The sequence below is a fragment of the Trematomus bernacchii genome, unplaced genomic scaffold (genome assembly GCF_902827165.1).
Source record: "Trematomus bernacchii unplaced genomic scaffold, fTreBer1.1, whole genome shotgun sequence".
In the NCBI taxonomy this organism is placed as follows: Eukaryota; Metazoa; Chordata; class Actinopteri; order Perciformes; family Nototheniidae; genus Trematomus; species Trematomus bernacchii.
This window is the reverse complement of record NW_022987593.1, coordinates 8,273,193-8,287,095: the sequence shown is the minus strand read 5'-3', so window position 1 is coordinate 8,287,095 and position 13,903 is coordinate 8,273,193. Positions and strand designations below refer to the sequence as shown.

The window sequence follows — 13,903 nt, the reverse complement described above, 5'->3', positions numbered from 1 at the left end:
TTGAAATCCATAATAGCCACTGATGTAGAGCACTCTTCTCTCCTGACATTGAACTGTCTTATCTCTTTCAGCCATTCGGTTATCTCACAAAGCGCTGTCTCTCTGTGTTGTTTGTTTTGTATTTTGCATGAGAGGAAAACCAATATATTGTTTTTTCTAGCCTTTTCCTATTTGGTAATTTATTTGTTTGGTAATTAAAGTGAAAGTCCATTTAGATCTAACCACTTTTCCCCCCTAACGTATAATTTACCCCACAGTGGTTATCCACATGTTACAGGTAATGTAAAGTTTTACTACCACTGCATCTAAGTTTTACAAGGAAACGTGATGTGGTCTGGCCACCCACGCAGCAGTTAGTCTGTAAAAGTAAAGGCAGGCTGATGGTTAGCCCCCCACTCCCCGTCTCAAATGAGCGATGTGAACATCACAACATGGACACTCACTTCCCCGTGCCTTCTTCTCTCAAATCTAATCTCTGCTGCCTCTCGTGTGGGGAAACAGTTGCATGTAATGTATACAATACAATGTGAGTCAGGGAGGGATTGAAGGAGAAGGGAGGAGGGACGTAAGAAAAGGGGCAGATTGGAGGGTGTTCAGCTCCCAGATGCCCTTTTCCCTGTGTGTGTGTCGTGTGTGTGTGTGTGTGTGTGTGTGTGTGTGTGTGTGTGTGTGTGTGTGTGTGTGTGTGTGTGTGTGTGTGTGTGTGTGTGTGTGTGTGTGTGTGTGTGTGTGTGTGTGTGTGTGTGTGTGCCTTGGAAATGACTGTCAGCAGGCTGTGCCTCTTAGTGAGAGGAGAAAGGGGTGTAGAGGTGGTGGTGCTGGGGGGGGTGGGGGGGAATAGGGGGGTGTTTTCCAAAGGGGGCCCAGTCTGTTACCAAAGGGAGGTGGAGATTTACTATCCCACCCAGTCAAAGTGTCTCACTGGTGCTCTGACACACACACATGCAGAGATACACACAACCTCTCTCTCTCTCTCACACACACACACACACACACACACACACACACACACACACACACACACACACACACACACACACACACACACACACACACACACACACACACACACACACACACACACTCAGACATACTGCAAACTCTCCACAGGAAACTCTGAGCCATAATGCGAAGGCACCTCAGAGCAGACGGGTGCATTGCTCAAACCAAGTGGGATACGGTGCGGCTTTGATAGTGCGTTAATTACTCATGTGATGTGATACAGATGTCTGGGGGCTTCAGCCGAAAGTTTGCCTGACGGTTTCCAAGGGGGCCAGGCAGACATTTTAGAAGCGGTAGGTGAAAACCAAATGTATTTATTATTTATGGATAGATCAGTTTGTGTGCTGTCACAGATCCCAGTAGTGTCATGCTGATGCTAAACTGTGATGCTACTTGAAGGGCTGGCTGCTAAATAGTTCGTTGTGTACTTGGTGACAGCTGGGACTTTGAACAGGAAGAACTCTGGGCTATAAGAGTTGCTTGTGCTGTGACATGATGAAAAGGGCTTCACCATCAATCTGACAGCTTGAAACTTTATGTGCTCTTTACCAGGAGTTTTGTGGAATTAATTACTCTGATTTTGTCCAGAAAGTTTGGTGTTTTTTTCCTTTTTGGAGGGAAAAAGGTGAAGATATCTAAACAGTGATATGAGTAAACTTTTTTTTAAAAAGAACCAAAGAATCCACAAAGGAATTCAGGCTATAACCACAGTATGTATTTTACTTTGCAGATTTAGATGAGTCTTTATGCTCGGATTGAAGTAACATTGACTGGAAATCAGCCCTGCAGCACTTCTTCCATGTTCAAATAAAAGCTCTTTGTTTTGAAACCACATGTTTAAACCCTTCTAAATTAGAAACAGAAGGAGAATGCAAAACTGAGGACATCTCTCAGTTACAAACCCACGCAAAGGGCTCACTGTGAAAACAGCACGACAACCTTCACTGTGTGGCTGCACTGTGTATTGTTGACACAAAGCCATAACCGACAGCTCCCTCTTCCAGGGACGACTGAGAGCAAACAAGATGCCCAATACGCTCTGCGGATGCCTCACTCTGAACCGCCTGACTATAACTAGTCCTGGCATCTCCCATCTGTACCCCCTTGGCAAAACCTTTTTGAAGTCTTGAAGGAGTTGTTAAACTTCGTCACAGCTTTTGAAAGGACATTAATGCTGTTTAACATTCCTGTAACTGACATATAATATTCAACTTTGGCTGGGTTTTAAGTGGAGGCAACATGCGATAATGTTAAAGTTGATGGAAAGAGTGTCACATGAAAAATAACCCACATTTTCCTCTTGTTTTTTGTTTTTCTTCTCTCACCAGGGATATATTGGGACAGTCTTTCAATCAGTGGAATCAAAGCGCTGAATGTGTTCCATAATGGGCACCCCAGCTGTGCGTATGTTGGTGCTAATGGCCTGTATGGCAGCCAGAGGAATGTGCCAGACAAACAGAGCTCAGGCAGAGGATGACTCCCTCGTCCACTACACCCGTCAGTCTCCGGGTCTCAACAGCACCGTCACCCCCAGCACAGGGCCCAGCCTCCACCTGGGGGCCCCGGGGTCTGATGTTCAAGCTGTGGGATCTGAAAATGAAACAGTCGTAAATAAGTCGATGCGGCCTCCGATGTGCCTCCAGCGTACCTCCGTTAGTAACTATTTTAAGTACATAAACACCATCATTTCCATTATAGTGTTTGTGGTGGGCCTGGTGGGCAACGCCACCCTTCTGAGGATTATATACCAGCACAAGTGCATGAGGAACGGGCCGAACGCTCTCATTGCCAGTCTGGCACTGGGGGATCTTATCTACATAATCATCGTTATACCCATGACATCATACAAGGTACAGTTTCACTCTGTTGGTGCATGTTTAATTAAAGTCTTGACCTTGTTTTCAAAACCAAGCTGCCGAGTGACAGGTCTCTGTGTTGATGTGACGAAACGCAGTAACAATGGAAGCGATACGCAGAGATAAAGTGGAATATTACAAACGGGAAAATGGGGGGAAGAGGAAAGGGGTGTAAGGGAGTGGGCCAATAGACGGGAAAGTGTAATCAGTTGGACGCCGTTATCTCCCTCGTGTGGGCAGATTAGTGATGAGAGGAGCAGGGATATGGCCGTCTTAAATAAACACACGAATCAGGCTGTAGTCACACATGCCAGTGGCCTTGTATTGACCTGGGACATTAGTCACTGACCTTTATCTAAAGTCCCAGTGTTACTCAAGTGATAAATGACTTGTAGAGTTTTAAACACAGCCCCATCTTTAACCTTTTATCCAAGTTAAAGTTAAAAAAGTTGACTTATGTGACAGTGTAAATACAATTCTAAGTTTTATTTTTCTCAGCTGGTCTTCATTGGAAGTTAGATTATTTAATTCCCTTTTTTGTATTAGAAAACATTAATAAAAGTTCATGTAGTAGTTAGTGAGAGAAAGAGCAGCCGGTTTCAATTTCGTGTTTTGATTTTGGGTGACTCACTTTTGTTTTCTTTTGGACTGAGGGTTGTGGTTTTAAAAAATATGAGGCGTTTAATGATGATAAATTAAGCTTGGGCTCCTGTCCTGGGTTGATTTATAACAATAAATAGTGTCATGCTTTGTATAATAATAAAGAATAATGGAGTCATCAGTCAGCTTGATTCTTCAAATGCATTGTGGGCCATTTTGCAAATGAAAAACGAGAAAGCCACCTGGTTAGAATTAACCAAACAGCAACACATGTGCAGAAAGGAAACTAAACCTTATGGGGGGAACTGTTTATGAACAAACAAAGAAAGAGCCCCACGTCTACAATGTTGAAACCATACTGTATCCCCTTTTTCACTTCCTTAAGGCCTGTGACAGGGTTTCCAAAAATAATCATCCACTTAATAAACACGGAAAACAGTGGTGGGCTCCTTTCCTCTCTGCTGCTCTTCTGTGCTCCTGGGAAACTAAAACAGCACAAGTAAACAATAGAGGCCAGGAAGCACCATGGAGTTCATCCTTTGGCTTCTGCTTGAGGAAATGTGTTTATGCAGGTTGTAGCGCATTGAAGGAAAAGTGCCAAGACGAAATTGACGGGAACAAAGGTCAAAACTCACGTGGCCTTGACTTACTTTACCAAAGGAAGTCATATATAAGAGGTTGTGGAAGTGGCTCTGAGATACTGGTGACAACATCATGAATTATTATTAAAGTTTGGTAGAGCGATTTGAGAGATGAGGTGTTTGCATGAGAATGTTTTGAAGAAGTTACGCAAAGTGTTATCAGCTGATGAGCTCCATATGGTCCGTGTCAGACTCCCTCTGACGTTAAGATGACGTGTGCGCCAATCTGCAGAATAATTGCCTTAAAAAGATATTGATGAGAAAGTATGAATCCAAAAACAAAAGAAAGGTTAATAATTAGTTCCAAAAAGACTCAGATGACTTTGTACTTATACAATAGATTAACAAAACAGTGATTACATGAATAATCCTGTGGGTCTTTACAGATGTGATTTTAGTATTCATCATGTGTAATTGTTTGTGTTCCCTCCACCAGCTCCTGGCATCTCGGTTCCCTTTTCAAGACAGTGATTTAGGCCTGATTCTGTGTAAGCTGGTGCCCTTCCTGCAGAAAGCCTCAGTGGGCATCACCGTTCTCAACCTGTGCGCCCTCAGCGTGGACAGGTCAGTGCTTCCACACGCCACACTGCTTCATGAGTTTAGATTTATGACATGTGAGGGTCCGTGTTGTTAGTCCTGAAACAAATGAAGGCAACAATCCAGCTCTTTGTATACCAAAAAGTGACCCCAGAATATACTTTGCATATTAGGTTTTGCGCATATGTTTATGATTTGGTCTTTAATCAAACATGAATGCTAAAGTAGGATATAGAGCAGGGGTCTCAAACTCAAGTTAAATCCGGCCCGCGACTTCATTTTATGTGGCCCTGCAAGAGCTTGCAAAGAATATAATACGTTTATTATACGGTTACATGCCACTTTACAGAAGCAGGTTGCCCATAAACTACATGTCCCACAATGCATCTCGTTTTGTGACATGGGCATTGAAGAGACTTGCAATTATTTGCCCTGGACTTCTGCTTTCAGACGTAGTTAATTACTAAGTTATTATCCTATCCGATAATAATCCAATTCAGAGGCAATAATGTAATATAATACATTATTTTATATATATATTATATATTTATATAGTTACAACCGGCTCTTTGAGTGCAACCTTTATGCGAATGTGGCCCGCGATGAAATTGAGTTTGACACCCCTGATATAGAGGATCAATTAATTCTCCAAAACGTATTGGACATTATATCTGTTTGTCTTTCACATAAAAGGTGTATCTTTGGTGTTTTCATTATCCATGGGAACATATAAAAAGGGGGAACTTTTGCTCTAAAGTTACACTGTCTTGTAAAGCCAGCTGAAGGCCCAATAGAAACGCAATGTTCAAGATATTATTCTATCATTGAAAGCAGATAGAATTAAATAAAACTTCTATATACAGTCAAATCATTGGAAAGATAACTAAACACATTACATTTAAAAAAACATGCCAAATTATACATACAGTCTTTTTCTTAGCTCAAAATATTGATCTAGATTATTTTGTCATAAATGTTTTCTTCTTATGTTAATTTGGTTTTATCGAGTATGTAGATATTTTTATTTGAGTCTAATGACGTAAATAGTTTGTTAGCTGGGATGATGATAGCTTTCGGGAAAATACCTATTGAGTATTCCCACTAAGAAGCTACTTATCTCTCTGCTTGTCTATATGTTGCCTCAGCGTTCAAAACTTGTGTAAAGAACTTATAAGATGCTCTTTATTTCTTTAATGGAATTGTATATGCAACATTAAGTGTATGTTTTAAGCACTGCACTATATACTGTACCCTATATATAATGCTAATGATATTATCTTGATTGGAAGTGAACAGACACTCCTTTTTTTAATAGTAATTTAATAGAAATTCCCTGATGAATAAATGATGATCATGAAGTGCTGAGTGTGATCCCACTTTATGCACTAGACGCAACTTTAGAGATAAGAGGCTCACCAAGGTTCAACCACATCTTTAATGACATTTATTCTGAGAAGAACACTGCAGAGCTGTACACTTGTGTTCAAGAGCAGATGCTCTCCATTTGTTTCAAGGAAACATTTAGCAGTATTTGCGCATGTGCTTTTGTATAATGAAAGACTCTTTTGTATCTTTTCAATGTTGTAGGAAGAGAAAAAGATGGATACATTACCACTTAGTGAAATATGAATGCCGCCATGTTGTTCAACAGAGAAATTCAAATGTGTCATGAAAAATATATTGTTTTTGCCATAAAATCTTGATGCATGATTTTACTAAAACATTTCGACAAGTGGTTTCCATTAATGAAACAAACAAGCAAACAAGTATTCAGTGCACGGGAAACAAGAGCCAACACACAGACCTCTCTGCCAACATGGGCCAGTCTGTTTGGAGGCTTCACAAAAATATAAATATTAGATATTTAAAATAAACAATTGATCATCTCTCCTCATTAATTCTTTACATTTTGATATTATTTGCTGACTGAGCAGTTTGTTGTGCTTGGTGTGCTGCCATGCATAAAGAAAATTATTGTTAGCTTTCTTCAGTCGTGGGAGACAAAGACAATGATGAATTACTGATTTCTATTTATTGACGGAACAGTGACTGGATGCAACTGAACGACTGCAGCCGTGTCTTCATTAATTAAGTGTAATAACATGGTTACTGTGTTAAATGTGCAATATTTACTTTCTATTATTTATTATTACTGGACGCAACTTCACTACTTGGATATATTTGACTTTAATTAACTTGTGCTTGCCTTTTTATTTCATAGGTTAGTTCACTCTTTTATTTTGTCTTTATCTGCACTGTTCCCTAAATGTTTCCACTGTGGGACATTTAATGGATATCTGATGTCTTATATCTTTTCATTTCTGATTTCCATTTTGTATCCAAGTAGTGCTATATCATAATAATCCCTGCTCCAGTAACATAATCTTCCTAACATATTGTTTTATCCACCCTTTGCGTCTGCCCTCCACAGGTACAGGGCGGTGGCCTCCTGGAGCAGAGTTCAGGGAGTGGGCATCCCTCTGCTCACAGTCATAGAGATCTCGACTATTTGGCTGCTGTCTCTCTTCCTTGCAATACCGGAGGCTATCGGTTTCAACATGGTCGACTTCCACTACAGGAACCAAACCAAACGCACCTGCATGCTTGAAACAAAGACTGGCTTCATGATGGTACGCTATGACCCCTTTGTTTATCATTTTTGGATACGAAAATCAGTGTGTTGTGTTTTTGTCTCCTAATGTTTTGCTTATATTAATGCCAAGATGTGCTGTAGAGTACATTGTGTCGAGGTGCAGTACTAGGGGCGTTGAATTTTGCAATGAAGAGACAAAACATGCTGGATTATTGAGATAGGAAAACCTACTGCATTAGGAATACTTAAAGTGAAAGTTCAGCTTTTTCAGTGTCTTAAAAGCATGTGTTGTTTAAAGTCTACAAGTGTTTTTGATGGCAGGCAGATGTGATATAGGGGCACATATAGAACATGAAGAACTTCCTGCTTGGATAATAAATAATTTAAAAACACAAGACAATTGGTATACCAACCTGCTTATACTTGACGAGTACTTTGCCAAACTTAAACTTTAAGCAAGTGTTTGATACTGAAAAGATTTTGAATCACGTTAAGAAATGACCTCGTCTACTCACTCTCTCCATGTGATTGTGGCCATTTTCACATCCTTGAAGCATAATTGGTTGCAGGCCAGGTGCAATTACTGAAACCTGAAATCTGGGGCCTCAAGCTGAGCCACATGCGCGTATCTTTTCCATATGTACGAAATTGGAGTAATCCCTCTCAGATATCAGCGAAACCATGCTGAGGTTGGAACAAACCGGCCATTATTTAACATTATTATTTAATAGCAATGAAATAGCAAATTTTCCGCTTAAAGGATCTTCTCACCAAGGCCAAAGTTTGATGCAGAACTGCAAATTAAACTTTTTTCTTTTTACTTTTCGTGGAGATTGTGTAATAGGGTTCAGTCAATTTTGTAGGGTTGTGAAATTGTGTTTTTTTTATCATCATACATTTAAGCCTATTTTTTATGAGAACAAAGAGCCGAAAGGGCTAGAAGTGGTTTGTTTTCAGCCTTATTAACTCTACATGCACATGTGTAGCACTCACATGGACTGTAATGGCCCTGGAGTGCAGGGGATTTGTGGTGGTTTAGGTCTAGTTCAGGTTGAATGACCAAAGCATCTGTTCCTATTTCTTCCACGGTACTTCTATTGTACAGCACAATATCACACATGATGTCTCATTTGGATATTCAAGTCCCACATCAACAGTGCTGCCAAATGTTTAAAAGAAAGCATCCCTCTACTGATACATTAAGTTGCAAAAGGAACCATTATAGGGATATTGGCAACTACAGATAGTTTCTTGAGGTCCTAGGACGTATTAGATCCATTTGGATGGCATACAAAAGTAATTTATGCATTCATTTCAGTTAAACATAAACTACTGTTTCATGTGTGCTTGTTTCCCTGTAGTTCTATCAGGAAGCAAAAGACTGGTGGATGTTTGGCTTCTACTTCTGTGTGCCACTGATCTGCACCGCTGTGTTTTACACTCTGATGACCAGCGAGATGCTCAACCGCAGGAACGGCAGCCTTCGGATAGCCCTCAGTGAGCACCTCAAACAGGTCAGAGTCGTCAGACATACCTCTAAATGATAACAACATGCTCATAACTCCAATAAACGTTTATCATGTGTTAAATAAAGTAAAAGCATTTGTAATGTGATGTTAAATGCGCCTTTTTATGTTGTAAAATGATCCACAGTGGCTCAGTCAGCAGTGTTTGTTATACCGTTGTAACCTCTAACCCTCCTTAGCACAACGTTTGTCATCTCCTCTCTAATGGTGGGATCAAATCTGTTGTTTCTCTCTGCAGAGAAGGGAGGTGGCCAAAGCTGTCTTCTGCCTCGTCCTTATCTTTGCCCTCTGCTGGTTCCCACTGCACCTCAGCAGGATCATTAAGAAGATGGTTTACAACAAGCATAATAATACGCGCTGTGAGCTGCTCAGGTTAGTTAAACAGAAGTTACCGTCAATAGGAAACTAAGTATTCAAATGTACAAGACATAGCATTGTTGTGACACAAATTAAAATATACATTTTATTTTTATTAAATAAAAAAACAGGAACAAAGCTGATTCTGCCGGAAGTGTTTAATATAAAATGCCATGCTGAAAAAAGCTTGAATGGCCTCTGTGTTGCTCTATAAAATCATAATAATGTCTTATATTTGTATTTTTTTCAGTTTCCTGTTGGTCCTGGACTACTTTGGTATCAACCTTGCAACAATCAACTCCTGCATAAACCCTATTATCCTCTATTTTGTCAGCAAGAAGTTTAAAAACTGCTTCAAGGTATGGTACTGTTTTACAACAGATGGATATTAATGAATGTAACACACCTAAACGATAACTTTGTATCTATGTCTCACACACACACACACACACACACACACACAACTCACAGGCCAACAGACACACATGCACTTCAGATTTTTCCTGGTGAGTAAAGCAAACAGTGAACTCAGGCCTTTTGTACATGACACAGAGGCTATGATGCTGATGACATTCCATAAGCAACATGTAAAAGCAGCCTCTTGATTTATGTATTCATTTTGTGGGGCTGAGGACAAACACACACGCACATTTCTGTCAAACGTACCAGAGCTGGAGATAAACCATGTCTCAAGTTTGCACGTTTTCAAGGATTTGTGGGAGGGAGCAAACCCTTGTTAAGCTGCACATGTAGAAAAAACCTCTATAGGTAAAGCAATGTAGAAAATAACTAATATGAACCCTAAACCCTTACATCCATAAGCCAGTTAGCTTAACACAAAAACTGGAAATAGGGGGACATTGCCAGCCAATAATTCAAAGAATATCTTGGCATAAAGGCTTTTGTACAGCATTAAACATGTTCTACATCATAGAATAATGTGTCAGTATATATTTTGGTGGTAGATGGAATTCCTTTGGACAGTGCTACTTTAGCTATTCCCTGATTTTAAGTTTTTTGCTAAACCATCTACTTGTTCCTTCAATTTGAGGCTTAAAATATGAGAGGGGTATCTTATCAATATGTTGAACTATTCCTCTAAAAGTTGTCTTTCTCTTCCCATGTTCTTCCAGTCTTGCTTGTGCTGCTGGTGTTACTCTGACAACCAACTGAGCAGCACAGGACCCATGAATGGCACCAGTATCCAGTATAAAAGCCCCGAGCCCAACAACATCCCCACTGATCGCAGCATCAGGAAATACAGCGATTGATCTCTCACCTGAGGATTATTTTTAAGCCCTTCCATATTTCCAGCAGCTTTTAAAATACACATCCTGATATATATATACATTTACTTTTTCAGACAATAAATACACATCCTTAGGACCACTAAAGCAACACATGAGCCTGGCAGGGATGGATTAGCAACTGGAGATTAAAGGAACAAACAATGGATTTTTGCACACAATGCTCTGAAGTGTCCCGAGTCTCTCAGTAGGCTAAACTTCCTGAAACAGACTCCTTGTATTCCCACACCCACGGACAGTGACGCTGTAGCGTGAGAGAAGAAGGGGGAGAGCTAGATGAAAAGGAGGAGAACTCTTTAACAGGATGCTGCTGAACGGTGACTATAAATTACTCTGAATCACAAGCAGAGCATGCTATTCTTGTAAAGGGCAGCACTACTGGGAAGGATGCACAAGGCTACAGGAAGGAACAAGCAGACTGCTCGCTGTCAGTGGGAATGATGGGAGATGAGTATGTGTGGTCCCCAGGAGTTCACTACTCAGTAACGGTGGAAAACAGGAAAGCTATAACTGACTTGAACAACATTTAAATCACCATTTATCATGCAAACGGTTGCACACTCTCATACTCACACTCATCATTCATTAAGCTACTTTGTGGTATTATTAGCAGATATTGCTTCGAGTTGCTCATCCAAATGTTATTTGTTTTGTCTGGCAAAGAAGGAAAATGTCTCATGAACAAAAAGATTCATCCCTTCATTGAAAAACAAATGTTTTAATGTAATCATGACCATCAAACTTTTGGTTTGGTTATCCAAAAGTCACAACAGAATCACGTCCAATGTCAGAATAAAGTACACTGGCACAAAATCAAGTACAGGGTTGTACATTTTAGAGTGGATAAGGTACAACTCAACTGTATTTTCATAGCAAGTCAAGTCAAGAAAATGATAAATATGAGGTAATGCATTATTATCACCAAAAATGGACAGGAATGAGCTTTTTTCCTATCACTGTGAACTTTAACAGATACTGTATCATCATCAACAATTGTGTATTTTATGCTTGTAACCAATGGAATATATATGTGTATAGTGTCCACTTTTATAAAGTGTTATATTGCAGTATTTCACTCAGACGACATTACCTGTGTAATGAGTTTAAAATGGTTGTGATAATCGCTCCAAATCAAAAAGGAATAGGTTGACGTTTTTTTTAATAAAAGGTTATATTAACTTTCTAAGAGTGAGATGAGAAGACCACCCTCCAATGTCTGTACAATAGCTTGGTTTTAAATTAGCTATTCTTTAATTAGCTTAGCTTAGCTTAGCTTAGCGTATTTTAGCGTAAAGACCGTAAATTAGGTTAATAGCTAGGTTGGCTCCATAGACTGTATATATAAAGGTTGGCTCTCTCCAAAGTCAACGAAACACGCATGCAAGCACCTCTTAAGATCAATAAACAACACTATGTTATGTTTTAGATTTCTTTTTAGCCCTTTCCCTGTTTCCAGTCTTTACGCTAAGCTAAGCTATCCGGCTGCGGGCAGTAGGCAAGCTTCATATTTAACAAACAGACATATGAGAGTGGTATCTATCTTCTGGTCTGATTCTAGCAAAGAAAGTTAGTATGTTTATTTCCTGAAATTATTTCTTTTTATGTTGAAACCATATTTAGCTACAAAGAACTGCACCACCGTATACTATTTGTTATGTGAATACATGTAAACCTGTGTGTTTGACTGTGTGATAGCATGTGTGTTTGTGTGCTGTGTGTATAATTACTTCTTTATTCTGAGTGTTTTGCACACTTGTGTACAGAAAAAAGGGTGATATCTGTACAATTTTCATTTTACCACTATTCATCGGAGCAAAATTAATAATCTTTGGAAAATGGAATTCATGTATCTTTGTTTTCCTTTTACTGCTGCTTATACCAATAAAACCATTTACATCTCCACTGTAAAGAACAAGGCGGTTTATTATCGTCATTTCTCCGGGAAGTTGAGAGGGCCCCTTCTGTTTTTCATCTGCGTCTGGGAGAAAGAGCGTCTGGGAGTGATTAAACACACTATGACCTGCTTGGCAACTGAGCCCTTAAGGTTGCGAATGTCAGCGGAGAGGATGTGAACGGCTTCGATGGGAATTTGATACATAAAACTAACTTCTCATCTGTGTTGCCAAAAGAGGAATCAAAGGACAATAAAGTTTGACCATTTCTTATCCGTTTTCTAGTGAAATATTGACTTTGATGTGAAAGGATTGTAAATGATTTTGCTTATAATAAATGTCACCATAGCCATAAATAGAATTTGCTCAAAACTGAATAGCATTAATGAAAGCAGCACTTGATTCAATGCAAAAAACACATTTTAACTATAGTTTATTTAATATAACAAGCTTTTTGTTTAGTTTGAACCCATTAAAGGAAGCACAAGCTGTAGCAAGACTGACTCTGGCAACTTCTCATTATTCTGTGTCCACTTTGCTGTAAGCAAAAGTGTCATTAACCCAAACTTACACTCTCAAACCTCTCAAACAGAGACAAAAACCAGAGCCATGTAATCCTATACACAAAGCTGCAAAACACCCAAGACCAACAGAACATAGCAGCGGCCGTGGTTTTATCTGACGTTGGCTTGTTGTTTGTTTCAGCGAGTTGGCGATAAGTCTCAGCCAGGTCATAAACTTTATGAAACTGGCCCATATTCCTCCTATGAAATCATGCCACAATCACGCTAGAGTGACCTTGAAATAAATAATTGCTCAAAACTTTGGTGATGAAACAAATTGGAGCATGTTTGGAGCCTTTCTGGGAAGTAAATAGGGAGAGTGAGAGAAATTGAGAGAGAAAGAAAAGTGAAGTGGTTTGAGCTCTGTGGAATTTGGTGGGAACGCAGTTTCTTGCCAGCCTTGAATTGAATTAAACTGAAAAACAAATAATGAAGGATCTCAAAGGTCCAAAAGTGCTACTCCATGCAGAGTTTATTCAGATTTGAAAGCAGATTGCTTTGCAAGGCATTCTCTCTTCTGCAAAAAGAAAAGCAGGATTTCACATTTATATCATGTTACTAAAAATGATTAGTCAATTAACCTAGGCCTAGGTATGTTAGAATGGAAGACTGTACACAAGACACAAAGAGGGGTAAGACAGGGGAGGTCAGTGATGGCCCAGCAGCTCCTATTCGCCCTGGGGCTTTCAAGCCGGTTAATCCAGCCATGAGTGAGTAAGTGTGACATGACCTGTACATAAAGGATAAGGCAGGCAAATTCTAAATATTTTGTCTTTGCAAGCAAACCCCTTGAAAAGACACTAAATATAAGGCTGACAAGTCACAAATATACACCTTTAATAGGGTAAAAAAATAACCTATGAACATGAGTATTATTGTGTTGCATTGTTGGAGAAGCCTGTGACCTAAGATTTTCAACGACATAATTACTCTGTAGCTATGTTAGTTTGACAATAAAGAACCTTGAACCTTGAACCTTGAGTCAAGTAAATATTGTAAATGTTGGGGACTGTTTTAGGTCCATATTAG

At 39.5% G+C, this 13,903-nt stretch overlaps 1 protein-coding gene across 1 annotated transcript; it reads left to right on the top strand.

The window, feature by feature from the left end:
- The first annotated feature begins 1,075 nt into the window (after positions 1 to 1,075).
- Positions 1,076 to 12,584, top strand: ednraa (endothelin receptor type Aa). Its single transcript, XM_034129863.1, has 8 exons — positions 1,076 to 1,295; positions 2,331 to 2,852; positions 4,536 to 4,663; positions 7,068 to 7,266; positions 8,591 to 8,743; positions 8,994 to 9,127; positions 9,363 to 9,471; positions 10,246 to 12,584. The coding sequence occupies exons 2-8, from the start codon at positions 2,376 to 2,378 to the stop codon at positions 10,381 to 10,383; spliced, it is 1,338 nt and encodes a 445-aa protein (XP_033985754.1). The 5' UTR covers positions 1,076 to 1,295; positions 2,331 to 2,375; the 3' UTR covers positions 10,384 to 12,584.
- Positions 12,585 to 13,903: the final 1,319 nt, after the last annotated feature.